Source organism: Oryzias latipes, chromosome 9 (genome assembly GCF_053564925.1).
Source record: "Oryzias latipes strain Hd-rR chromosome 9, Olatipes_Hd-rR_3.1".
In the NCBI taxonomy this organism is placed as follows: Eukaryota; Metazoa; Chordata; class Actinopteri; order Beloniformes; family Adrianichthyidae; genus Oryzias; species Oryzias latipes.
The window spans coordinates 2544082-2569658 of record NC_136245.1 but is presented as its reverse complement, the minus strand read 5'-3'; the positions used below and the strand labels follow the sequence as shown (position 1 = coordinate 2569658).

The window sequence follows — 25577 nt, the reverse complement described above, 5'->3', positions numbered from 1 at the left end:
GAGTCCTGACTCTGTAAACCCTGTTCTGCCCCCCCGCCGCTCCTCCACATGTTTTTCCATCAGGCTCCGGCCTCCTTAATGAGGAGGGGAACGAGGAGCAGCTGGAGCTGGAAGCCATGAAGGTCCTGGAACCTGTGGATTTATGGACGCCTCTGCAGGCCCGTAAACCCTCCTCACATCTGGGAGGGGAGGCCCTGCATGCCTGCAACGGCGGGACAGGCGTCTGCATGTCTGCACGCCCTCATAAGTAGGTGGACGTGCAGCCGCCGCGCTCAGTGTCCGATTCTGCAGGTGGAGGACAGAGGTGGAGGCTGACAGACGGCAGCATGGTCCCTCTGAGGCTGGTCGCCTTCGGCTGTGAGTATCGTCATGGTGGCATCATTCAGCAGCGTCACGTCAGAAAGGAGCGTCCGGTTCTGAGCTGCATGTCCGGTTCTGAGCTGCATGTCCGGTTCTGAGCTGCATGCCCGGTTCTTTGACCCCTGCTCCTCTGCAGAGCTGCTCCCTCCTGTGACGGCTGCTCTCTTGTGTTTCAGTGCTGGCTGCAGCCGGATGTCTCGCTGGAGTTGCAGGTGAGTTTGGAGCAGACGCGGCAGCAGCAGACGCTGCAGCAGCAGACGCTGCACGTCTCTGGGCTGCTGAACGCTTCTTCTCCTTGTTCTTCATAGAAAAGTATCGCAGAATAACATCAGAAAAAGTCTCAACAGAGTTTCTGAACAAATAATGTTAAATGTTCGTCTGTGAGAAGTGTTAGATTCCATAAAATACTATCTTTTAATTTGATCCTGGTCGTGTTACCGCCTGTGTTTTTATTTTATTTCTTAAAAATACCATAAACAGTAATAATAATGATTTACACTAGATTACACTTTTTTAAACAGTACAAGTGTTCAGAATTTTGTTTCTTCATGTTTATATTTTGTTTGGAGACAAACGTCTCTTTTCCTGCTGTGAAACACGCCATCAGGTCAGAAACCTGCCGTCAGCCGGCGTCCTGACGCTCATGTGGCGAGGATCAAATTATAGCAGAGTCGAAGGATTTCAAACTTTCCTTAGAGGATTTCAAATATTACTAAAAGTGAAATAATTGGTTTTATAAATGCAGAGAAATGTGAGATTCAAAACAACACAAACAGTATGCATTTTAAACTAAACATCATTTCATTTTTTAACATATTAGAACTGAGCAGGTGGCGTAGTGGTCAGCACTCTTTCTGCAAAGTCAGGTTTGAATCCCGGCTGGGACCTTTCTGTGTGTATTTTGCATCTTCTTTTCGTGCACGCGTGGATTTTTCTCAGGCTTCCTCCTACAATCCAAAAAGAAAACAGGCGTCGTAGGTTGATTCCAAAATGTCCCTAGCTGTGTGTGTGGTGTGTGTGTGTTTGTGTGTGTGTGTGTGTGTGTGTGTGGGTGTGTGTGTGTGGGTGTGTGTGTGTGTGTGTGCGTGTGCCCAACAGTACAGCTGGGATAGGCTCCAGCAGCCCTATGATCCAAAAATGGACTCAGGGTGTTTGGAAAAAGAATGGATGTTATAACTGATGGAAAGTCAAAGAAATAGGTTGTAAAAACATTAGAATGTGATGTTTTAAGTGTAGTAACATTGTTTTGGGAGGATCTGCCTCCCTGCTGTCTAACGGACTCTAGAATAAAGTAGAAACCAGAAAAAAAGCAGAGGAAGCTGTTCAGCTGTCAGTGACAGACGTGAGTTTATCTTCAGTCCAACACTGGAAAATGTCAGATCTATAATTAAATAAAAAGATTTTAAACCTTTTAAACTATTTTTGATGTTTTTCTGTGGTTTCATTGTGTTGTTCTTTCATCATCAGCATCATGTTGTGTGTTTGTGTCTCCAAACAGAGGCCGAGGTTGTGTACGCGTGTCTCAATGAAACTGCTCACATGTCCTGTGGTAAGAAACAGACCCCCCCCCCCTCCCCATCATAAATGAGTGACAAATGAAGCTGGGGCGGGGCGTTTGGGGGTCAGGCTTACAGGTGGACAGAGGGTGGAGCCTTTCAGGTGATGTTACCTGCAGCAGAAATACTTTTTGTGACGTCACACCTTTGGTTGAAAAAAGAAAAAGAATCTGGAGTCGGGTGCAGTACCTCCCAGAACCACCAGGGGCGTTTCTACACAAACAGACTCTGAAACAGAGGGAACGATTTTAATGTGTGTTTTTCAACACAGCCGCATTGCTAAACTACAAACTCTACAACCACACTAGTGGGCGTGTCCCAACGACCCTCTGGCTTGTTGGCCCCGCCTTTTAGTGTGTGTTTGTCCAGAGCGAGGTGGTGATCCAAACCATAATGGTCATGATGCTGCAGTGGATTCTCATTTCAGCTGCTGCTTGGCTCAGAGGTTGCAGCTGACTTGGGTGGAGGGGTGGAGTCATCCTGAGGCATCAGGTCGTCACATGACATCCCCGCCTTCTGACTCTCCCGCAGATGGCGGCAGCCAGATACACCTGAACCACATCCTGTACAAGGTGGGGGTGGGGACGAGATGCGGCGAGGGGAAAAAACACCCGGACGACGGACCCGACGCCTTCTGCTCCTTCCCGTGGGCCGAGATGGTGGTGGAGGACCTGTAAGGACTGTAGTACTGCAGCAGAAAGTACTCGCTTTGAGTGTACTACAAGGATACTTAGTCCGTAGTAGAAGTGAGGCAGCATGCTTGAAGTTTACTTTTTATGTACTATCAATATAGTATATAAGAAGTATTCAGTTGGTATATGTCCTTCACCACACATACATGGTATGTAGTATACTTGCTATACTTATACTTCATAAAGTAAACTTTTAGTGTACTACTCTTTGCTAAGAGGCTGCACAAGCCTTGATAGGGAGGGAGGCACCAGACCCCACCTTTAAAGGATTCAAACCCACAACCTCCCAGCAAACACTGAACTGCCTCTTCAGGGATAAACTCAGAACTTCAATCTGGTCTTCTTCTCCTCGTCTATTGGTGGACGTAGAAAAGAACGCCAGTCCCCACAAAAAAACGCCCAAAAAGGTTCATCAGTGAATAATTATTAGTGATAATTAATCCTTCAGTGTTTATCACTTCCTTTTTATGATTAAAAGTCTCATTTTGAGGCAGTTTTAATGACATTACATCCATCATTTTCACAGTCAGCCAGAGCGAAACATCAAATAAACCCTTATTAAACTTTATTAGCAACCACACAAAAACAAACGTAAGCTCACATGCCCCCCCCCCCCCCTTACCCTTAAAACATCAGGATCAATTAAAACAAAACCAAAAGGGAAAAAAGATCAGTAAATTCTAGAGGTTGTGGTATTGTGATGAACATTGGAAATAGTTCTTGTATTTTTACCTTTCCTGTATTTAGGTGAGCGGTAACACACACACATTTCCCACGTGTCGGATCAAGAAAGTACTTCTGATTCTGAAAAGACGTTAAAAACGAGTCTAAGTAACTGAGATTGTAGATTGTGAAGCCGGACAGAAGAAGTCTGGAACGAGGAAACCACGTTGAAGTTGCAGGTTTTGTTCCTGGACAGAAGGATTGTGGGTATTTGCAGAGCAGACGTGTGAGGCGTTTTGTCTTGACCTGTCCTCCCTGCAGCTGTAGCAGGAAGAGGTCCTGCCGGGTCCCCGTCACAGAGCTGGTGTTCGGGGAATACCCCTGTAAAGAGGAGACCAGGTACCTGGAGGTGTCCTACACCTGCCTCCAACCAACTCCTCCTCCTCCTCCTCCTCCTCCAACCAAACCCGACTGTACGTAACATTTTGCGGTACACAATTAAATCACAATCAAACTAAATGTCTGTTGGAAGCTTAAAGAGATGAGGTGAACTCAGGATCTGGTTCAGAAATGTTCTCCAGACCTCCAGGAAGCGTGTTTGGAAAGACTTTGTGTTTGTCTGCAGGTAAGGAGAAAGAACCCAGTGAGGTCTGATGCTCCGCAGGAAGACCACATGTGTCTCTGAGTCTGCAGCTCGCTGCGTTTCTGTGCTGCAGAGCAACACGCTTCATGTCTGTGAAGAGGCACACGCTTCCTCACAGGAGGCGGGGCCTTTCATCCCAAGGGTCCTGAAGGTTTTCCCTGTTCTGCATCTGTCATTGTTACAGTGATGTCATCGTCTGCTTTTGTACTCTAAACAATGAAAACAATAAACATGTAAACACAACAGACGTGTGCGATTATCTTCAAACTCACACTAAAACCTGTGCTGATATAATCAATACCACATTTCCTAAATAATTGTTATTTATCAGATAAAAAGGCCAATTATTATACAACTTTTCTCCTTAATTGTTTGACTAACAAACTTTTCTCCATGAGACGATAATGTTCAGTCTGCAGAATCCTGATTTTCAGCTGAAGTTTGAAAGTTTTCATTTAAACCAAGAAGAAAACCTTTGTATTTATTTATTTATTATAATATAGAATAAAGGGCAGGAAACAGAGATCTTCAGAATTTCGGTTTTTGGAGATTGATTTTTCTAATTATTTATATACTTCTTTTGTACTCTAACAGCAAATTGTGATCATATCTGATTGTGTGTTTGCTGGAGGTTGTGTTGTTGCTAACAGCCTCATCTCACACCAAACAAGAAACAAGATTCTGAACTTTTATCTGACACTGAAATGTGTCCGATCTTCGATCTAAACTTTGATTTATGCAAAACTTGATGTTACCACTGTCCCTTTTAACCCAATGTTACACTTAAATAAAAAAAAAAAAAAAAACGATGGACTCACTTTTTACCTTTTCAGAAGATATTCACATCCAGTTCCACCTTTATACCACAGGGTGGCGCCAAAAACATAAATAATTGAATACGGAAATAGTTTTCTATTTTAGTCTGAAAACAACACAGTAAACATTTGTGTTTGGCTTAGTGTTTTTAAAGATTTATGGCTTTTCTATTTCCAAAGTTTCATTTTTAATTTAGCTAAAACTGATTACAAGTGTTAATTTTAATATTATTCCTTCTCATTTCATCTCAGTTTACATTATTTGTATTGGTTTAGAGCAAAGTCATGTTTATTTAAAAAAAAAAATGGTTGACTATTTAACCCACAATGGGGAAATTTGGTCTCCGCATTTGACCCCTCCCCTGGGGGAGCAGTGAGCTGCAGACACAGCCGCGCTGTGGCACCATTTGGGGGTTCAATGTATGATTCAATATATTAATTGTGTTAATATTATGTTAATTGTGTCATTCCATATTTTTGAGCAAGAAACACTTTTGATTCAGTGTTCATTGGTTTAAAGAGGAGAATCTGGTCAAAACGTGATTCCAGTGGCTCTGGTTTAGTTTCTAAGTTAAATGAATTGACTGCGCAGTTACGCTTAGTGGCCACTAGATGGAGACAAAAACGACATCTGCAGGAAGCGATGGTTGCGTTTATTTTGTTTTATCTACGTTTTTGAGCTTCTCTCGGTTTGTGAGTTTATGTGTTTTTATATAATGTTTTATATATATATATATTTCTTAACCGTTTTGAAGCAATGTTTTCCCAGCATTGCCTTTAGTCATGGTGGAAATAACTTATATCAGTTTCGTTGTCGAGTCTTTTAGGGTGAAAGGAAAGTGAAAGTCAGATCAGCCTTTAAACCTCCGCCCCGCCGCTGTGCCTCAGTCTGTCCGGTTCGGTTCGGCGGGATGGCTGACGGTCCGCCGGTGGTCGTAGAGGGGGACTGGGATCCGTCCCAGCAGAAAAGCGTCAAGCTGAAGCTGCAGGTTTACTTCCAGAGCAAGAAGAAGTCTGGCGGAGGAGACTGCCGGGTGGAGCTGGAGGACGACGCCGCCAGAGTCTACTTCAGCTCCGGGGAGGGTGAGTGCTCGAACCCGCAACCTCAGCCGAACTCATGCGGTTCTGATTTTCTGTTTCAAGGAAAACTTTTCAGTGACTCTGCTACCCCCCCCCCCCCCTCAATAAAAACCAACGTACACCTGTAAGCTGACCTCCCAGCAGGCACTGCTCCTCCTCTTTTAACTGGTTGCGCATTTGCGAGCTTAAACTGTGTCACGCACACACTTGGGGAGTTTTTTTGTCACGCTGTCACAAAATATTTACACATTTCGGACAGTCTTTTTCGGGGGAGGGGGTGCGCAGAATGATCAGCTGACATCCATCCATCTCCAGCCCCCACCCAAAGGAAGCTGTCCCATCTGTTTATTGAGGGGGTGTGTCCCGTGACTCAGCGCTGTTCATCATAACAGACTAGTTCAGACTTTGGACTTCATCCCTACCTTCAGCTCCTCCACCTGTGGGAGGGGCGCCTTCCTCACCTCTTCTTTCTCTTTCGGCTTTTCCCATCAGGGGTCGCCACAGCGAATCATCCTCTTCCACCTCACTCTATCATGAACATCTTCTACCCTAACATTAGCCAACTTCATGTCCTCTGTCAAGACATCCATATATCTCCTCTTTGGCCGTCCTCTTGCCCTCCTGCCAGGCAGCTCCATCTCCAACATCCTTCTACCAATATATCCACTATCCCTCCTCTGAACATGTCCAAACCATCTCAGTCTGGCTTCTCTGACTTTGTCGCTAACACAGGCAACATGAGCCGTCCCTCTGATGTACTCGTTCCTTATCCTGTCTAACCTGGTCACTCCTAAGGAGAACCTCAACATCTTCATCTCCGCTACCTCCATCTCAGTCTCTTGTCTCTGTCTCACTGCTACCGTCTCTAACCCATAGAGCAGAGCTGGTCTCACCACTGTCTTGTACACCTTTCCTTTGAGTCTTGCTGACACTCTTCTGTCACACAACACTCCTGACACTTTCCTCCACCCGCTCCAACCTGCCTGCACTCGCCTCTTCACCTCTTTTCCACACTCCCCATGACACTGAACTGTTGACCCCAAGTACTTAAACTCCTGCACCTTCTTCACCTCAGCCCCCTGTAACCTAACGCTTCTACCTTGGTCCCTCTCGTTCAGACACATGTATTCTGTCTTACTACGACTGACCTTCATGCCTCTTCTTTCCAGAGCAAACCTCCACCTCTCTAGCTGTTCCTCCACCTGCTCTCTACTCTCACTGCAAATTACAATGTCATCCGCAAACATCATTGTCCAGGGAGATTCCTGTCTTACCTCGTCTGTCAGCCTGTCCATCAGCATAGCAAACAAAAAAGGACTCAAAGCTGATCCTTGGTGTAGTCCCACCTCCACCTTGAACTCCTCTGTCTGACCTACAGCACATCTCACCACCGTCATACTTCTCTCATACATGTCCTGAACTACTCTGACATACTTCTCTGCCACTCCAGACGACCTCATACAGTACCACAGCTCCTCCCTCGGCACCCTGTCATACGCCTTCTCTAAATCTACGAACACACAATGCAGCTCCTTCTGACCTTCTCTGTACTTTTCCATCAACATTCTCAAAGCAAAAATGGCATCAGTGGTGCTCTTACGGGGCATGAAACCATACTGCTGCTCACAGATCTCCACCTTCTTCCTAAGCCTGGCTTCCACTACTCTTTCCCACAGCTTCATTGTGTGGCTCATCAACTTTATTCCTCTATAGTTGCTGCAGTTCTGCGTGTCACCCTTGTTCTTAAAGATCGGGACCAGAACGCTTCTCCTCCATTCCTCAGGCATCTTCTCACTCTCTAGAATCCTATTGAACAACCTTGTTAGAAATTCCACTGCTGTCTCTCCTAAGCACTTCCATACCTCCACAGGTAGGTCATCAGGACCAACGGCCTTTCCGCTCTTCATCCTTTTCAGAGCCTTCCTAACCTCATCCTTTCCAATCTCTGCTACTTCCTGCTCCACAACAACCACATCTTCCTCCCTTCTTTCCCTGTCATTTTCCTCGTTCATCAGCTCCTCAAAATACTCCTTCCATCTTTTCTGTACACTCTCCTGGGTTGTTAGCACCTTTCCATCTCTGTCCTTAATCACCCTTATCTGTTGCACGTCCTTCCCATCTCTGTCTCTCTGTCTGGCTAGCCTGTACAAGTCCTTTTCTCCTTCCTTTGTGTCTAACCTGTCATATAGCTCATCGTAAGCTTTCTGTTTGGCCTTTGCCACCTCTCTCTTCACTTTACGCTGCGCTTCCTTGTACTCCTGTCTACCTTCCTCAGTCCTTTCTACATCCCACTTCCTTTTAGCCAACCTCTTCCTCTGGACGCATTCCTGTATTTCCTCATTCCACCACCAAGTGTCTTTACCGTCTTTCCTCTTTCCAGATGACACACCAAGCATCTTCCTACCTGTTTCCCTGATAATCTCTGCTGTAGTTTTCCAGTCATCTGGAAGCTCATCCTGACCACCCAGGACCTGTCTCAACTTCTGCCTAAATTCCTCACAAGTTTCTTCATTCTGTAGCTTCCACCACTTGGTCTTCTTTTCTGTTTTCCCTCTCTTCTTCTTCCTGACCTCCAGAGTCATCTTACACACCACCATGCGGTGCTGTCTGGCTACACTCTCTCCTACCACCACTTTGCAGTCAATAACCTCTCTCAAATGACTTCGTCTACACAGGATGTAGTCCACCTGAGTACTCCTACCTCCACTTCTGTATGTCACTCTATGTTCCTCTCTCTTCTGGAAGTAAGTGTTGACTACAGCCATTTCCATCCTCTTCGCAAAGTCTACCACCATCTGTCCCTCCAGATTCCTTTCCTTCACACCAAACCTGCCCATCACCTCCTCATCACCTCTGTTGCCCTCACCAACATGCCCATTAAAGTCTGCTCCAATAACAACTCTCTCTCCTCTAGGAAAACTCTCTATGACCTCATCCAACTCACTCCAGAATCTCTCCTTCACTTCTAACTCACAGCCAACCTGTGGCGCATACCCACTGACTACATTCACCATCACCCCTTCGATTTCTAACTTTAGGCTCATCATCCTGTCTGAGACTCTTTTCACCTCTAGAACACTGTTTACAAACTCCCCCTTCAGAATCACTCCTACCCCGTTTCTCTTCCTATCAACACCATGATAGAAAAGTTTGTATCCTCCTCCAATACTACGTGCCTTGCTGCCCTTCCACCTTGTCTCCTGCACACACAGTACATCTACCTTCCTTCTCTCCATCATGTCTGCCAGCTCTCTGCCTTTCCCTGTCATTGTGCCAACGTTAAGAGTCCCTATTCTCAAACCTATGTTCCTGCCTTTTCCCTTCTCTCTCTGGCCACGGACCCTTCTGCCTCCCCTCTTTCTTCGACCAACAGTAGTCAAATTTCCACCGACACCCTGTAGGTCAACAGCATCTGTGGCGGTCGTTGTTAACCCGGGCCTCGACCGATCCGGTATGTCTAAAGTGTTGTGGATGATTCGCATGGTTATTTTGGCAATTTTTACGCCGGATGCCCTTCCTGACGCAACCCTCTCTATTTATCCGGGCTTGGGACCGGCACAGAGGCAACTGGCTTGCAACCCCTGTGGCTAGATTGGGCGCCTTCCTCACCTGAATCTGTGAAATCCTGGTCTCAGACTAGGAGGTTCTGCTCGTCGTTCCAGTCGCTTCACACAATGAACCACAGAGAGCCGGAGGTCCAGTCTGGTGAAACCAGAACCTCTGATTCTGGTCTTTAGGTCTGTTTGAATGACAGCTGTCAGTAAAATTGCTTCCAATCCCAGCGGTTCCCTCAGAATATGTCTCTTTCCCATGAACGTCCTAAATGAGGAGCATGTCCTGTTTCTGGAGTTTCATTCCTGAACCTGGTCTGACGGGATCTGAGAGGCCGTTCCATGGCGACACAAAGACTCTGAAGCTTTAGGGGTCAGACAGTAAACACCCACTCCAATGAAAACAGAGTTTAGGGTGTTTAAACGTGTTCTTGGAGCATTTTTAATGATGGAGGACATTTATTAAGAAAATATTATTATGGGATTTCTGACTATTCAAATCAATGTGAATCAGGAGCAGATGAAAAATGCAAAAGATTGTAGTTGTGACGTTGTGGGTCGATGAGCGGGCCGCAGCCTCCCTGCTCCTCCCCTTTCTGATCATCCACCTGCAGACAAACAGATCCATGAACGTCTTTGTTTTCCAGGTCTGACCTGGAATCTGAATCTAAACCGGACGATTGGATAGATCTGATATTCCCGCCATTTTTGTTGCACCGCTAATGTTATGTTGGAGGTGGGAGGGGCTGTAAGCTAGTGGGAAAGTGTGTACACAAAGGGATGATGGGAAATGAGTGAAGGCTTACTCTGCACCAACCGTCCCGTCCCGCCCCCAACTCAGAGGTGAACTTCTAACGAACTCCTGCTGCTCTGCAGAAACTATGTCCTAGAAAACAACACAGGTTTTTAGATTTTGGCGAAAAACAGCATCATTATAATAATAATAATATATAAAATAATAATTATAATAATAATTAAAAAAAACTACTGGGAACACTTTGGAAATAGATCAGACAGACGTTTGGAGTGACTTTAAGACTTGGGGCTTTTGTGCGGTTCTGTTTGCAGTGAGAGAGCAGGTCCTGCTGAGGCAGGACCACCAAATCCTCCTGGGGGAGAAGATGGTCAAGTTAAAGCTGACGTCAGAAGCGAGTCACCTGGAAAAGGTGAGAAGCAGGCGATCCAAACCCACCATCATCCTCACATTCATGCCGACTCACAGAGTTTGGTTTTTCAGTTGCAAAATGACGATTTTTCAGATATTGGAGGTGTTGTTCTTTTTTTAATTTTGACTCACATGTTTCGAACTTTGGTGGAGAAATCAAATCAACAAGAACTTTTAAAAGGAACACACATTTGCATTTAATTATTTCTTTAAAATACTGCCTTAAATAAACACATGTGCAGGTCATTATTTCAATAATTATTTAGCATTTCCAACTTTGTATTTCTTATTTTTTCCAGTGTTCCTACATTTAGTTTTTAGGACGTGTTCCCATAAGTATTTCCACATTTTAATCTTAAATCACCTCTTTAATCACCTCTGTGGGGCGTGTGACGGGCGTGTTTTTTTTTTTTGCATTCATTTATTTTGGGTTCAGGGATTATTTGCTCCCCATAGAAATGACCGGGAATAACTCGAGGAGCGGCGGATGCCGGCGCCCCATTTTGTCGGTTCCATTGCCAAAGTGGCGTTGAGCTCCGTCTCCCCAGGTCTCGATCCTCCTACACTCAGTCATGGAGACTCGTTAGCGTCATCGGTCTAACCAGTCAGACGAGGTTAACGCCTCCACTTCCTTGTGCTGACGACTAGCAGTGGAAGGACCACAGCAGCCAGACTGTCACGTCAAATCGATGTCTTTTTTTGAAACCTCGTCTCTAAAGACAGCGGACTTGAGTCAAACTGTCCAATAGAGTTTCTTTTAATGCCTTTTCTTACCCTCTGCTCTACTGTTAATCACTTCTTTGCACTTTTCCAACCTGTAAATGTGTCTTCTGAGAATGTTCTTGCTCCTCCTCAGGGAATCGAGTAGGGTCAAGGTTTTTCCAGTCAGGTTTATAAAGCAGCTCTGAAGTCGTTCCTTTAATCTCACTGAGATATGAAAAAGAGCGTCGGTCAATCATTCATCTGCAGATCGTTTTTATTGCAATGAACAGAACAAAGCAAAAGGTTTCAGCGTTTGTTGATCAAACTAAGAGCTTAAACTTTAGAAATGCCTCTCCTCATCCTGCAGCTGAACATTTTCTTTCACTCAGAATCCACATTTTCTTCTCTCTGAATCAGAATATCGATTCAGAGAGGCACCACATCAATCACCATATTGTAATATGTGCCCGTTGAGTAGCGTAACTTTGATTTGTCATTGAAATGATGGAATTCAGCTTTAATGAGGTTTTTCCTAAAGCAGAAACCAGACGATGATTCATTTGTTCACCAGTCCTGATGGCTGAGTTTCTCTCTAAGAACAGGGATGTAAGCCGTTTCTGTTCAACATCAGTGACCACATTTAAATCAGCCTCAGGTTGGTGGTCGGAGACGGTCGTCTTCATTTTTTGCATTTATTTTTCCTTTGACTGGAAGAACTGGAATCCCTGCAGTTCAGATGCAGGATTCCAGTTCAGAAAAAATAATATTTTATTTTCAGAGCTTCAGTTACAAAAACGATTCTTTTCTTTTTTCTTCTCCTCAGAACTCAGCAAACAAGCAGACAAATCCAGGTGAGTTTTTTTCTTCAGGTCTGAGACATTTGTTTAAGATTGTAAGCGGTGATTAATGTGACATTTGAACACAATAGTCTCATTTCATGAACTCTCTCAGGTGTTTGCAAGACATCCATAATGCAAATGAGTGTTACTAGCATCTTACACATGAATAATGTTAGTTATTCTGTTATAAAAGCTTATTAAGACTTTAAAAACATTTGTTAGACATCTATAATGCCAGTAAATATCACAACAGCATCTTATAAAGACATGAATAATGCTTGTTATTGTGTTAACAAAGGAATCTTATTATAAAGTGTTTGCGTTTCTTTGTGTTTTCAGACACTTTATTGATTTTAATGCCCACAAAGACATTTTCTTTAGTTTAATGAATCTGTGACGTACATTTGCTCCGCTGAGCTGCAGGAAACTAATTCTATGCAGTAAACAGAGAAAAGGTCAAACTGCTTTGTATAATCTAAAGTCTTGTTAAATGATAAAACACAACATTGTTTAAAGAGTTCAGTTCTGTGCTGCATGTTCCTGACAAATGTCAAAAGCCTCAGACTGTCCAAACATGTTTGTTTGTGGGTTCAAGACACAGATGTGTGAATCTGATTTCCTGTTTGTCAGGAGGATCATCAGATTTAAAGAGTCCAGAGTCTGAAGATGAACCTGAAGATGGATCAGCAAAGCCAGACATTGAAGGTTGGTCCTCTTTTCCATCAGAGGAGATGCAGAGTGATGAGTCTCTTTCTTAAGTTCAGGATCAAATATTCGTTCTAAAGTGGTGAAAGTTGAAGGACAGAAACCCGTATCAACTACTGCAGAGTCCTTAATTACCTAAAGATATGTTAAAAAACATGATTGTTTACAAAGTATTAATATAAATGCCACTTTAAGAGCCTGGTGGGAATTTCTCAAAATATCAAAATCATCAATTCAACCCTGCAAAATGACACCCATCTGGAACAATCCGGACATCCTTATAATTAAAAAAATGATCCACTTCCCAGCTTGGCAAGCAAGGGGCGTAAAACAACTAGAGCACATAATTATTGATAGAAGATTCATAACTCCCCAGGAACTTCAAGACAAACATGGAATAAATAAGTTCTTGGAATATCAGCAACTTAAATCAATTATTACTAAAAAGTTTAAATACAGAGACAACGATTTAAAGCTACCAGAAGCAGTTACTTCTTTGATTAATTTTTCAATGAATAAAACTCTCTCCAAAATATACAAACTTTTATGTAATTTAGATAATAATATCTAACTTCCAACAACAAAATGGGATGCAGATTTGAGCATCAGCACAGATGAAAGCTTCTGGTCAGAACTCCTTCTAAACACCTTTAAACTGACAAAAAGTCCAAATCTGCAGCTAATCCATTTCAAAACTCTTCACAGAATTTACTACACTGGACAGAGGATGTTCAAGATGGGTTTCAGTAACTCAGACGTTTGTGAGCACTGTGACAGTAATCTACCCGACAGTTACATGCATGCACTATGGTTCTGCACGCCTGTCCAGGCTCTCTGGCAGCAGGTATGTGCCGACCTATCAGTCTGGCTTAAAGTTTCAATCACGGCCTCACCGTCACTTTGTGTGCTTGGTGACATGAGTGCCATCGATGTAGAAGGAGGATTAGTATCTGTTATTTTCATAACTCTTTGTATTGCTAAAAAAACTTTTTTAATAAATTGGAAAAACAAGAAAAAATTGATCACGAGTGAGGGAAGATTGGGGCGTGAGATTGACAGGCGGATTGGTGCGGCGTCCGCCGTTATCTGTTATCTGTCTTGGCGGAGAGAGAGCTGAGCCGGAAAGCAAAGCTCTGAATTTACCGGTCGATCTTTGTTCCAAAACTCACAGATGGTCATGAGCTCTGAATCATGACCCAAAGAACGAGGTCTAATACTGTATGCATCTCACAAGAATCACACACAACTGTACACAATTTATGTAATAATTCCAAATAAACTATATAAAATACGCATAAACTGTGCAATTCTCAACCAAACAACAACTCAAACCAGCTCAAAACCAAATTCACGTAAAGATGCGTTAGCTGAAACCCTAGACGACCTCTGTGCACATCGACGAATGAAAGGAAAAACTTTTGACTTAAATCATGCATGAATTACAAAAGACCAACATTTTATACGTGGAGAGTATGGAAAATGTAGTAAGTGGCTGTTTGACACGGCCTTTAGGTAAATGGTTGCTTCAGTAACAAAAACACAAAAGATTGTTCTTTAGAAAATCTTTTTCCTTCATTCAGAATGTTTTGATCCTGTTTTTTTTTTAAATTTTAGGATGTTCATTTTTTCTCCTCAGACTCTCAGGCCGGTCCGCCCCCCGCTGTGGTTCTAGAGAACATCTCAGACGACTTGTCCAGAGATCTGCTGATGATGCTGGTGGAGAACATCTCTGGCGAGAACGAGAACGACTTCAGTCTGGAGATCCTCTGGGAGTCCCACGTGGCTGTGGTCACTTTCAGCAGCCCTGCCGGTGGGAACTGACGATGTCTGCTCTGAATCAAACTCTGGATTTCTGCATCCAGTCCTTTAGGTGCAGAAGCTGCAAGGATGATTAGAAAAATCAGTCTTTCTTATTTGGTATTTGCTGCTGTCAACTGACCAGAAAAAAAATAAAAAGGAGAAAGTTAGCTGAAGTTATAAAGAGCTGAAGAGAGAGTCACAAAGACTAGGAAATATCCAAAAAGCGTGTTCAGATCCTGCAGTTAGCCTCTTTCCATGAAGGTTTTTGTTCCAACTTAAAGACACACTTCCATGAAAATTCTGTTTTTGGTGTTTTCTAACACTTGTAGCATTTTTCTGATGATGGAGGACATTTATGAGGAAAATTAAGCTTAAAATTGCATTTCTGAGTATTTGAGTATTAAAATAATTGCTAATCAGGAGAGGATGAAAAAATACTGTTTGAAAAAATTCATATTTGTGACGTAGAAAATACGCTGGGCGGGCCACTAACTTGCTATCTGGCTGGATAACTCTTATATTGCTCGCCATTTTTGTTGAACCAGTAATGTTAGGTTGGGGTTGTGAGGGGCTGTAAGCTAGCGGGAGGGCGTGTAAACAGATGGATGATGGGAAATTACGCCTCGCCAACAGCCTCACACACTGAGGTGCAATTCTAATGACCTTCTACAGAAACTATGTCCTAGAAAACGACCCAGATTTCTTTTATTTTGTCTAAAAACGTCATAATCACAATCAAAAGTCCACTGGGAACGCTTTGGCAATAGATCCAAAGATGATCAGAGTCGACTTTTAGCATATTCTGTCTCATTTTAGGAGGAAGTCTTCCCTGAAAGCTCTTAGATGCAGCTTTTAGGAGGCATGACTGCTGTCATTTCCTGTAACGAGGATCTCCAGCCTGTTTCACGATAAAGGAGTAATCTGGAGTTTTTTACAGCTGCAGAGAAGTTCATGTCTGTCTGCGAGAAGCACCCCAAGCTCCACAAACACGGCCTGACCGCTCGACCACTGGAGACGGCCAAGAGCGTCCGAGTGGAGAGTCTTCCTCCAACTGTGAGCCAAGGTACCTAAAAGTACTCAGCATATACTACATACTTACACAGTTTCTGTGTTTTTCATTGTGTGGTTTTATTTCCTGTTGAAATTAATTTTATTTCTTTCCTGATGTCTCCTCTCATTTTTTTTAGCCGCCATTTTTTTATTGTATCAGCTTGAAAACATCCTCTTTACTTTTTTCCACCCAAGCCTTGAACTTTTAAACAAAAGCAAATCTAACAGATTTCTATAAGCTTTGAGTTTGTATCTGCAGTGGCACATATTCTTTATATTTTTGTTGTTTTTAGTCTTAGTTATTTACCATAAATTCCAGACTACAAAGCGCACCCGATTACAAGCCGCACCCAGCCATTTTCACGTGTTTAACTACTTTTGTTCAAACACAAGCCGCGCCAGAGTAAAAGCCGCATGTATTAGGAGACATTGTCATCCTAACAGATCACGTTCTGACTCCCAGAGTAAGCGTGATTCATTTGCACACCATGGGAGTCAGCTTTACCTCAGGCTCATGTATTAGAGTACATCTACATTTGCCAAACACCATGGACCTCTATTCTGTTCACAAGTTCCTCAGTTATGTTTTTTTTTATTTTTATTTTTTTAGTTTTTTTTTACTTATTGACAATCTAGGTATCATACATAAAATTACAAACAGTAAACATATAATCAACATTACATCCCTGTTATGATGAGGAAATTTACATCCGCGATTCCCCATTTCCCATGAGTCTTAGGGGCTAAAGGCGGGGCCAACGCCCGGCTCGCCATACTATTGTAGGTGTTTAAGAATGAGCAAGCATCAGCAGTGCATGGAGGAGTGAACGGGAACAGCTCTCCTTTCGCTTGTGTCGCGGCAGCGTTATGGGAGTAACAGGACTGGTTAAAAAACACACCGGTAAAATAAAGCAGCGGCGACTGAAAAGCGCGCGCCTCAGCGGGATACGCGCGCCTCAGCGGGATACGCGCGCCTCAGTGCGGCGCGTGCGTCAGAAGTTTCCTTCCACAACAAACACTGTTGCTCCGCAGACGCCTCTTTGCTCCGCGCAGGCCAAGCGGGCTCTTTGTCTCCCCTTCCTATCTTCTCCGACACCTCTGGCCAGGGCGGCTTCAAGGAGGAGCACTTCGTCCCGATTGGGCCGGTGGACGGAGCAAATCGTGTCTGTGCAGAGCAATCGGACTTAATACTGTACGTTTTGTGTATGAGGGGAGGATGCGTTGTTACGTGCACGTGTGTTACACGTAACAACCAGGAGAAGATGCCTCCAGCTCACACGGAGGCTGTGAGCTTTTCAAAGCAAAATTCCGCTCAGTCCTTAGAAACCGAAAAAACGATCACGTCGATTTGTGTTTCCAGTTGTGTCCCGACAAAATAAAGGCTGATGTTATTCCCACATATTTACGTGCAGCCAGCCGAGTCACTATGACTCAGAGGTAAATTCACTCCGGAGCATGCGCTGTTCTCTCCGTCAAGCAGCTGACCGGGTTTTCCAAACCCGTTGGTGATGGTGGATTTTTTCACACTGCTTTTAACGATTGCTTTTAACTTGAAAGCTTCATCATATTGTAGTGGCGATCACGTGCACGTTGGGTCTAATGGCACCAAAGGATTCTGGGATGCGGCCGGGCATGCGTGTTTCGTTTTGTTGAACCATGACTGAAGTGTCTAAGACCTGAAGTTAATTCCATGCTGTTTGGCTGCTTAGAGGTGTGTTGAAAAATAAATGCCTTGTGCTTGGTGTTAGATAGAGAATGCAAACCATTCATTGAGTCCGAAAATATGTAAATGGTGGCCGCCAATTAAATCCATAAATTAGCCGCGTCACTGAATAAGCTGCGGGGCTGTAAGCGCAGGAAAAAAGTAGCGGCTTATAGTCCAGAAATTACGGTAGTCTTATATTTTGCATTCGGCTTTTGGTGTACAACTTTTGAGTCTGTAATAAAAGTGAAAATAAAGATTTTTTTTAAAAGAGGCAAAAAAAACCTGAAAATTATAAGATAACATCATTATCACTTCTGCTTGAACTGTTACCTTAACATGATGGAAGGGTTTAGGTAGGGCCTCCTGCGACAGACAGGTCCTTGGCGACTACCCGGACAAAGTGGGGTTCAGAATCCTCTTTACGAGTATTGACCGACAAGATTCCATAACGTCACACAGATTGGTTTCACCGGAGCCCCACTCTGGGACTTGAAACATCCCCTCTCAACCCCTCTTGAGAGGAGTTGGACTCTCTACCATTCTGGAATAACTCATGGTGAGAGGCGGCAGGCAGGCGAGGGCTTACTCCTGAGCCCCCAGCTGAGCTGCCAAGTGTTGGAGTTCACCCTGGTGGATGATAGGGCTGTTTCCTTTGCCTCTGGGCAGGAGATATGTCTCTTTGTGGCGGGGTCCCGTCGAGAAAGGATGCAGAGGAGCCAAGGTGAGGAGGTTCTGTGTTTATTCAGAGCAGTTAAGCACCACAATTGCTCTACGCAGGGCCGCACCAGCGCATGGCACCTCCGTCACTCCTCATTTCACTACCTGTGGTGCTCCCTTTTGAACGCTAAGCCACGCCTGTTGGGCATTCCTCTCAATTATTGTCCAGGTGGCACCACAGGTAGTAATTTTAAAACATAAAATACACAAATGCACAAACAATAAAACACGGTGTGGCCCCCCCTCATCGTCTGACAGTGCCACACCGTCACACCATCCCACTCCTCTGAGGGATTGACGATGTGACGGCAATCCACTCAGCAGTCTGCCGCCGCGCATGCCCCACGCTGATCCGCCAGACACACATCCTTGCGTCGCGTCGGATGGATGCACGGGCTGCTGCTGCTCCACGACGGCGACCCCTCCGATCCGCTCTTCGGTGCGCCGCTCCGGTCGTTCCCAGCCCCGGCAAAGGCCCTTCCATTGGCCACACGCCCCGCTGGTCTCCTCCCGGATGGCACCTTAGACGATCGGAGCCACCGACAACAAGTTCCTGGCGAGATGTTACGCCTCTCCCGGAGCACTCCGCTGACGGCCCGGTAGACGTCGGTCCGCCCCCTGTCCATCACAGGCCTCCAATGCCTGCATCGGCGGCAGTGGAACCGGGCGGTATGCCCGTCCCGCCTCCGGCCGTTTCCGTGCTCCGGCGGTCCGCCCTTGCTGTCCGCGTGGTCCGCCGCTCGTCATGGGCGCGAAGTTGGTTGCCGCAGGTTCTCTCCGGGCCCCTGGCCAGGCCTGAAGCACCACCAAGGCCACCCGGATCCACCCCCTCTTCCTCAGAGGATGGAGTCCCTGGAACGGAGCTGTGTCTTCTGATCTTCCTCCCAGCCTCTGCGTCCTCACCTTTTTGTGGCCCCTCTGAAATCCCACTTCTGACACCATATGTGGCGGGGTCCCGCCGAGAAAGGATGCAGAGGAGCCAAGGTGAGGAGGTTCTGTCTTTATTCAGGACAAAGTTGCTTCACGCAGGGCAGCACCAGCACGCGTCACCTCCGTCACTCCTCCTTTCACTACCTGTGGTGCTCCCTTTTGAACGCTAAGCCACGCCTGTTTGGCGTTCCTCTCAATTATTGTCCAGGTGGCACCACAGGTAGTAATTTTAAAACATAAAATACACAAATCCACAAACAATAAAACACGGTGTGGCCCCCCCTCATCGTCTGACGGTGCCACACCGTCACACTCTGACTGGCTTAAAATGGGCTGAAGAGCAGTTTGGAGTACCTGGAGAGGTACTGGAAGGCCCCCCACAGGTTACTCCATTGTTCTGGTGGACTTCAATGCCCACGTGGGCAATAACAGCGGCACCTGGAGGGTTGTGATAGGTAGGAATGGCCTCCCTGATCTGAACCCAAGTGGTGTTTTGTTGTTGAATGTCTGTGCTTGTCATAGTTTGTCCGTCAAGAACCTTGTGTTCAAGCACGAGGGTGTCCATCAAAACACTTGGCACCAAGGCAGGAGCTTGATGATTGACTTTGTAGTCATTTCAGGCGACCTTTGGCCATATGTCTTGAACACTGGGGTGTCCACTGATCACTACCTGGTGGTTAGTTGAATTGCTGGTGGGGTAGAGAAGAACGGCAAGACTTGGGAGACTCAAACGTACTGTGATGGTCTGCTGGGAACAGAGCTAGCTCATTTTCAGTGCAGGTGGGGAGTCGTTGGCTTCAATGTGGAATATTATTGGGCGTGACTGGAATACTTTGAGAATCTCCTCTATTTTACTGACACACATCCATTTGAGAAAACGGAGGCTGGGGGGGTTGTGGCTATCCATTACTCAAGCTGACGTCACAGTGGTATTTGAAAAGCTTCTCTGTGGCAAGGCACCAGGACCACACCATCTAGAGACCAAGTCTCTAGATGGTGTGGGACTGTCTTTGCTGACACGTCTCTGCAGCATTCCAATCCAGTAGTCCAGATTAGTACCACTGGACTGGACTGTGATGGGGATTCCCCTTTTCAAGAAGGGGGATCAGAGGGTGTGTTCCAACTACCATAGAATCATGCTTCCTTAGCCTCCCCGGAAAAGGCTATTCCAGAGTACTGGAGAGCTATTGAGTTTGGTCAATAGTCAAACCTCAAAATCAGGAACAACAGCACAATTCCATTCTGGTCATGGAACAGTGGATTAGCTCTACACCCTCTATACGGTGCTGGACGGTTTGTTGGTGTTCGCTCATCTGGTCCATACGCGTTATTTGGAGTTGGAGAAGGCATTTAACTGCATCTTCTTTGGTGTTGTGTGGGGAGTGTGCTGTGTATATGAGGTCTGGAGAGGCTTACTGAGGACTGTTTGCTCTCTGTATGACCATAACAAGACCTTGGTTTACATAACTGCCATAAATCAGACCTGTTCCCGGTGGTCCAGAGTGAGTCTGCCTTTAGGACCACAAAATGCCCTTTCTGCTCTTTGCAGATGATGTCCTGTTGGCTTCATTGAGCCAGGACCTCCGGCATGCATTGGGGCAGTTTGTGTCCGAGTGTAAAGCAGCTGGGATAAGGTCTGAGGGCATGGTTCTGACCGAAGAAAGTTGTTTGTCCTGGGTGAGTGGAGTGCTCTAGTCCCAGTTGGAGGAGTTGAAGTACAGTGGCGACAGTGGCTCAGGCGGTTGAGCGGGTTGTCCAATGATCGAAGGGTCAGCGGTTCGAACCCCGCTCACACCAGCCAAATGTCGTTGTGTCCTTGGGCAAGACACTTCACCCTCCTTGCCTCCAGTGTGGCTCCACTGGTGTGTGAATGTGTATGAATGTCCCGGTGATGGTCAGAGGGGCCGTAGGCGTGAACTAGCAGCCACGTCTCTGTCAGTCTGCCCCAGGGCAGCTGTGGCTATATCAGTAGCTTACCATCATCAAGTATAAATGAGGAGTGAATGAATAATGGACATAATGTAAGCACTTTGAGCGTCTGGAAAAGCGCAGAAAAATCCAATCCAGTATTATTATTATTATCTTGAGGTCTTGTTCACAAGTGAGGGAAGACAGATTAAAGCTGTGTCCACTGTTATGTGGTCACTGTGCCAGTCTGTTGTGGTAAAGTGAAAAGCTCGGTCACTCAGAGAGAGCTTGGAGTACAGCTGCAGCTCGTCCACATCCAGAGGAGCCAGTTTGTGTGGCTCGGGCAGCTGGTCCAGATGCCTCCTAGAAGCCTCCCTGGAGACGTGTTCCAAGTATGTTCCACTGGACAGAGACCCCAGGGAAGACCCAGGACATGCTGGGGAGACTAGTCTCTTAACTGGCCTGGGAATGCCTTGGGGTACCCCAAAGTTGCTAGAGGAAGTGGTCGGGGAGAGGAAAGTCTGGGCATCTTTCCTTAGACTACTACCACCATCACCCAGTCCGGGATATGTGGAAGATGGCGGATGGATGGATGGATGGATGGATGGATGGATGGATAATCAAATGACCATCTTTATGTGGTTTATCTTTATCTTAGATGGATTATCTTTAGATAATTAAATGACCATCTTTAAATGTTCATTTGTGTGTGGAGATAAGTCAGTGGACGTAAAATTTTAAAAGACATTGCTGTTTCTGATGAAGAATGTCATTGCCTTTTAAATGAGTTCCTGGTTTCTCTGCAGACATGCTGGAGCTTTGGTTGGAGAAGTCCTGGGTTCTTCCAAACAACGTAGTCATGATTCCTGAGGAACAAGCCGCCATCATTTCCTTCAGCGATCCCAAAGGTTCTTTCTGTAGTTTGTTCTCTGATGGTTAAATCAATGGTTTTCCAAGCTTTAAAAAAAAACTAAGAGTATTCCTCATTTCTTTATGTTTGGAGGCTGTGGCCTCTGATAGATAATCAAACACCACAAAGTAAGTCATTGTACCAATTTACTAAATGTTTAGTCTATGCAACTAAACTCTCCAGATCACCAGTAATTTTCTGAAGTCTTACAAAAACCAAAAGCATTAAGTCCTGTTCACAGGCTAAGTTTCAGACCCGTCAGAAACATTAGTGACTTTAACTGCAATGTTTGATTGACAGAATTTTTACTTCCAAATGTAAAAATGTTGCTATGACTATGTTACCATAATGAGTTTGTTTTACTGACCAAAGGGTGTTAGCACTGCTTCTAGCATGCATGCAACAGGAAGTGTATCACTGGAGGTTATCCATTGCATTATAGAAAAACACAATGGAGCTGCAAATAAAAAGACAGAAAAGTCAGCAGCTCTAAAATAAAAAAATAAAAGTTTAAAATGTAAAAAATTACTTATTGCCAAATAGCTCATAGCTGAACCATTGCTGACCCGTTCCTCTCCTTCATCTTGTCTCTTTGCAGTTGTTCGAAGTATTTGCAGAACAGTAAACCACATGCTACGGTCTATCCCTGTCAACTTGTACTCTTACTATGAATCTCTTGGAAGTGCCCTGTACGGCAAAGACCGCCCACCTTGGAAAATGCCCAAGCCCTTGACAGAAAGTGTCCACCCTGTGATCTGGAAGTTCCTCCACATGAAGAATCTGTTGAAAAGCATCAGTGATCAGATGAGCCCTCACTTCTGCAGTGTGAAGATAGATGACCCTGAAGCACAACTCAGCCCTCTGCAGAGCTTTTTATGGCAGAAAGGTCTAACTGCTACAGATGTAGATAACTGGACACAGAACGCCCAACAGGCCTTCCACCGTTTAATGTCTGAGTACTCTGCCTTTGAGTGTGTGATGAGTACAAAAGCTTGGAAAGTTGCAGAGATGGACATCAGTTCAGTAACAAAGGAGGTTGCTGCTGTTGACTTTGATACTTCAAGAGAAGTTTTGTCTGTTGCCGGTCGAGCTGATGACATGCAGAAAATCAGAGCTCCTGTGGAGAACATTGTGCTTAAAGCAATGAGTCTCATTGAACGGCAGGAAAAAGGCATCACAGAGGACATGCAGTTGTCCCCTGCATGGTTCTTCATCCTGAAGCAGGAAGGGCTGCAGAAAGCTGCCATGGACATCTCACCAGAGCTGCTCCTCTCATACAATGAAGGAACCGAGAAGTTAACCATGAAAGGATTCTTGGAGGAAGTGTTGAAAATGAAGTCATGGATCTTAGAAAAGAACTGGAAAATGCCTAAAAAAACAGTATTTATTCAACCAGCACTTCTAGAGTATCTCAAGACCATGAATCCCATGGACATGTCAAAACACTTGTTTACTTCTCATGGCATAAGTGCAGTATACTGCATTGACACCAAAGGGATTGTCCTGATGGGGACTTCTGACAAAGTCCTTGCCGATGCAGAGGAGAAAATAAAGGCAGAACTGCTTGTTCAGTCTCTTCATGTGAAAGATAAGGAAGTTCTGAAGCTTAAAACCTGGGAAGACCTGAACAAAAACCTGCTTGATGGCTTCAACAGCTCAAGCAAGAAAACAGTCACAATTCAGCTCGACCAAGAAAGACAACTCAGGGTCACTGTGGCTGGCTTTATGAACCCTGTCAAAGAGGTGAGCAGTGCTTTGAGGAAGTTCATTGAAGACAACTCAAGAGTTAATGAAGACATCCGTGTCCGTTCCTGTGCTGCTGTTGGGTTCATGGAAAAGAAAAAGAGACGGAGTTGGCTTAGCATTGCCAAAGAAAACAATGTGTTTGTTAAATTTGATTCAGAAAGGTCAAGAATGACCTTCAGCGGGGCTCATATCAATGTCCAGAAAACAAAAACCGCCATCCTGGAACTGGTTAATGCTCTCTGCACTGACACCTTAACTGTGGATAAGCCTGGCGCCAAAAAGTTCTTCCAGTCTCAGGGAGGCATGTTCTTGTCCACAATAATGACAGAGTTGAACTGTGTTGTGCTGCTTCAGTCTGAGATTCCAGAGGAAGAGGAGGAAGAGAGCTTTGGTGAAGAAAACAGTCTTTGTTACTGCAGAGTTCAGACCAACTCTGGTCTTCAGCTTTCCGTCAGCAGAGGAGATATCTGCAGTTTTAGTGTTGACGCCGTGGTCAATGCAGCCAATGAAGACCTGCAACACTTTGGTGGCCTGGCGTTGGCGCTGCTTAAGGCTGCAGGCCCACAGCTCCAAAAGCTCAGTGACGATTACGTGGCTAAAAACGGAAAAGTAAGGCCAGGCGACGCCGTCGCAACAGATGCATGCAACCTCTCCTGCAAGTACGTCATCCATGCAGTCGGTCCACGGTTCTCTGACTATGACAAGAAGAACTCTGTGTCCCGACTGAAATCTGCAGTTAAGGAAAGTCTGAGAGAAGCAGAGAGGGTCAACTGTTCCTCCATCGCACTTCCAGCAATCAGCTCAGGCGTGTTTGGTTTTCCTGTTCAGCTCTGCGCTGACACCATAGCCCAGGCCGTGAGGGAGTTTTGTGACAGTCCGCAAGATCCACGGACCTTGACTGAGATTCACCTGGTCGACAACAAAGAAGACACCATCAAAGTCATGGCCACGGCTGTTAGCAAGGAGTTCAGTGACCTCGGACCGGTCATGACAATCCCCCAGCAGAGGATCAACAAGGCCCCCAAGCCTTCAGGGTAATGAAAAACACAAAGAGTTTCTGTTCAACAAATGTTGCAGAGGTTAAAGTTCCAAACATTCAGGTAGATTGGAGGTTCCTTTACCGCCTAAATGTCCTCCACAAAAACCAGGAATCTGGAGTAATCAAAATGGGATTATCAGAAAATTCCAGCATACATGTTTTAGTCCATTATCTCAGTTGTCCTAAACCCCACAGGCCGGTATCAGGCCGCAGAAATTCATTCTTCCCGCAGGTCAAGTCGCTCGGTAACGTGTGGAAAATCTTTCTGCTTCTTTTAAGTAGCTGCGTCGACTGCTACATTAAAAGGTGTCAAAGAAAAAAAAACCTGAGGAAACAGTAAAAAGGGCCCCTGACTTCATAAAAAACAAAATCTGCATTCAACTGACAAAACCAGGAGTCTTTACTCCAAATATGGAGTAGACCATAATATTAATGCAGAATATTCAACCAGCTATCCAATGTTACATGGATGATGCTAATAAAGTCACTCAAACTGTAGATTTACGTTTTATTATTATATTCGAAATTACTACATTTAGTGACTTTTTTTGTATTTTTTGATCGCACTTTAAAAGTTGGATTAGGCTGAAGCTTTTACTTTGACATTGATGGGTTTGGGGAAAATCTATTTTAATGGAATCCGTTGCCTGAAAAAGTTTGGGGACTGCTACATTATCGTATTTATTATTGAAGAATGCATGTATCAAATGATGCATACTTCAAGCTTCCTCTCACCTTTGGTCTTTGTTAAAAATGGCAGCACTGGTCGTGATGTTACCTTTGCTAAAGGGGGAACTAACATGTCCACAATTTAGAAAACATTTCAAATTTTCCCCCACGTGAAAACAACAGCAGGTGTCTTGGACGTGTGTCATCTGTGCTTTTATATGAAACACGTATAAAATAGAATTTCATAGCCTTTGGGAAATAACTGATAGTGACAAATTGTGTAAAAGTGCTAATGTCTCTAAAAAGTTGATGTTTAGCTACCTTGTTGAATA

At 44.8% G+C, this 25577-nt stretch overlaps 2 protein-coding genes across 2 annotated transcripts in view; both read left to right on the top strand.

Moving 5' to 3' along the window:
* The first annotated feature begins 231 nt into the window (after nt 1–231).
* Nucleotides 232–4157, top strand: LOC101156258 (L-rhamnose-binding lectin CSL1-like). Its single transcript, XM_004072828.5, has 6 exons — nt 232–357; nt 537–572; nt 1859–1909; nt 2448–2589; nt 3593–3744; nt 3897–4157. Exons 1-6 carry the CDS (start codon nt 327–329, stop codon nt 3923–3925), a joined length of 441 nt encoding a protein of 146 aa, XP_004072876.1. The 5' UTR covers nt 232–326; the 3' UTR covers nt 3926–4157.
* Nucleotides 4158–5550: 1393 nt separating this feature from the next.
* Nucleotides 5551–25577, top strand: part of LOC101170439 (protein mono-ADP-ribosyltransferase PARP14) — a 38571-nt gene continuing 18544 nt past the window's right edge. Inside the window, exons 1-8 of the mRNA XM_023958843.2 lie at nt 5551–5812; nt 10429–10526; nt 12051–12078; nt 12697–12771; nt 14408–14581; nt 15509–15634; nt 21688–21789; nt 22390–24571. Of these exons, the coding sequence (XP_023814611.1) occupies nt 5641–5812; nt 10429–10526; nt 12051–12078; nt 12697–12771; nt 14408–14581; nt 15509–15634; nt 21688–21789; nt 22390–24571 (2957 nt within the window). The 5' untranslated portion in view covers nt 5551–5640. The remainder of the gene's footprint in view (nt 5813–10428; nt 10527–12050; nt 12079–12696; nt 12772–14407; nt 14582–15508; nt 15635–21687; nt 21790–22389; nt 24572–25577) is intronic.

Bases quoted from the DNA above. Each gene is read 5' to 3' on its own strand.
- LOC101156258 (XM_004072828.5), top strand. From the start codon at position 327: ATGGTCCCTCTGAGGCTGGTCGCCTTCGGCT. The intron at 2,590-3,592 runs GTAAGGACTGTA...TCCTCCCTGCAG, and splicing joins GAGATGGTGGTGGAGGACCT to CTGTAGCAGGAAGAGGTCCT. The intron at 3,745-3,896 runs GTACGTAACATT...GTTTGTCTGCAG, and splicing joins TCCTCCAACCAAACCCGACT to GTAAGGAGAAAGAACCCAGT.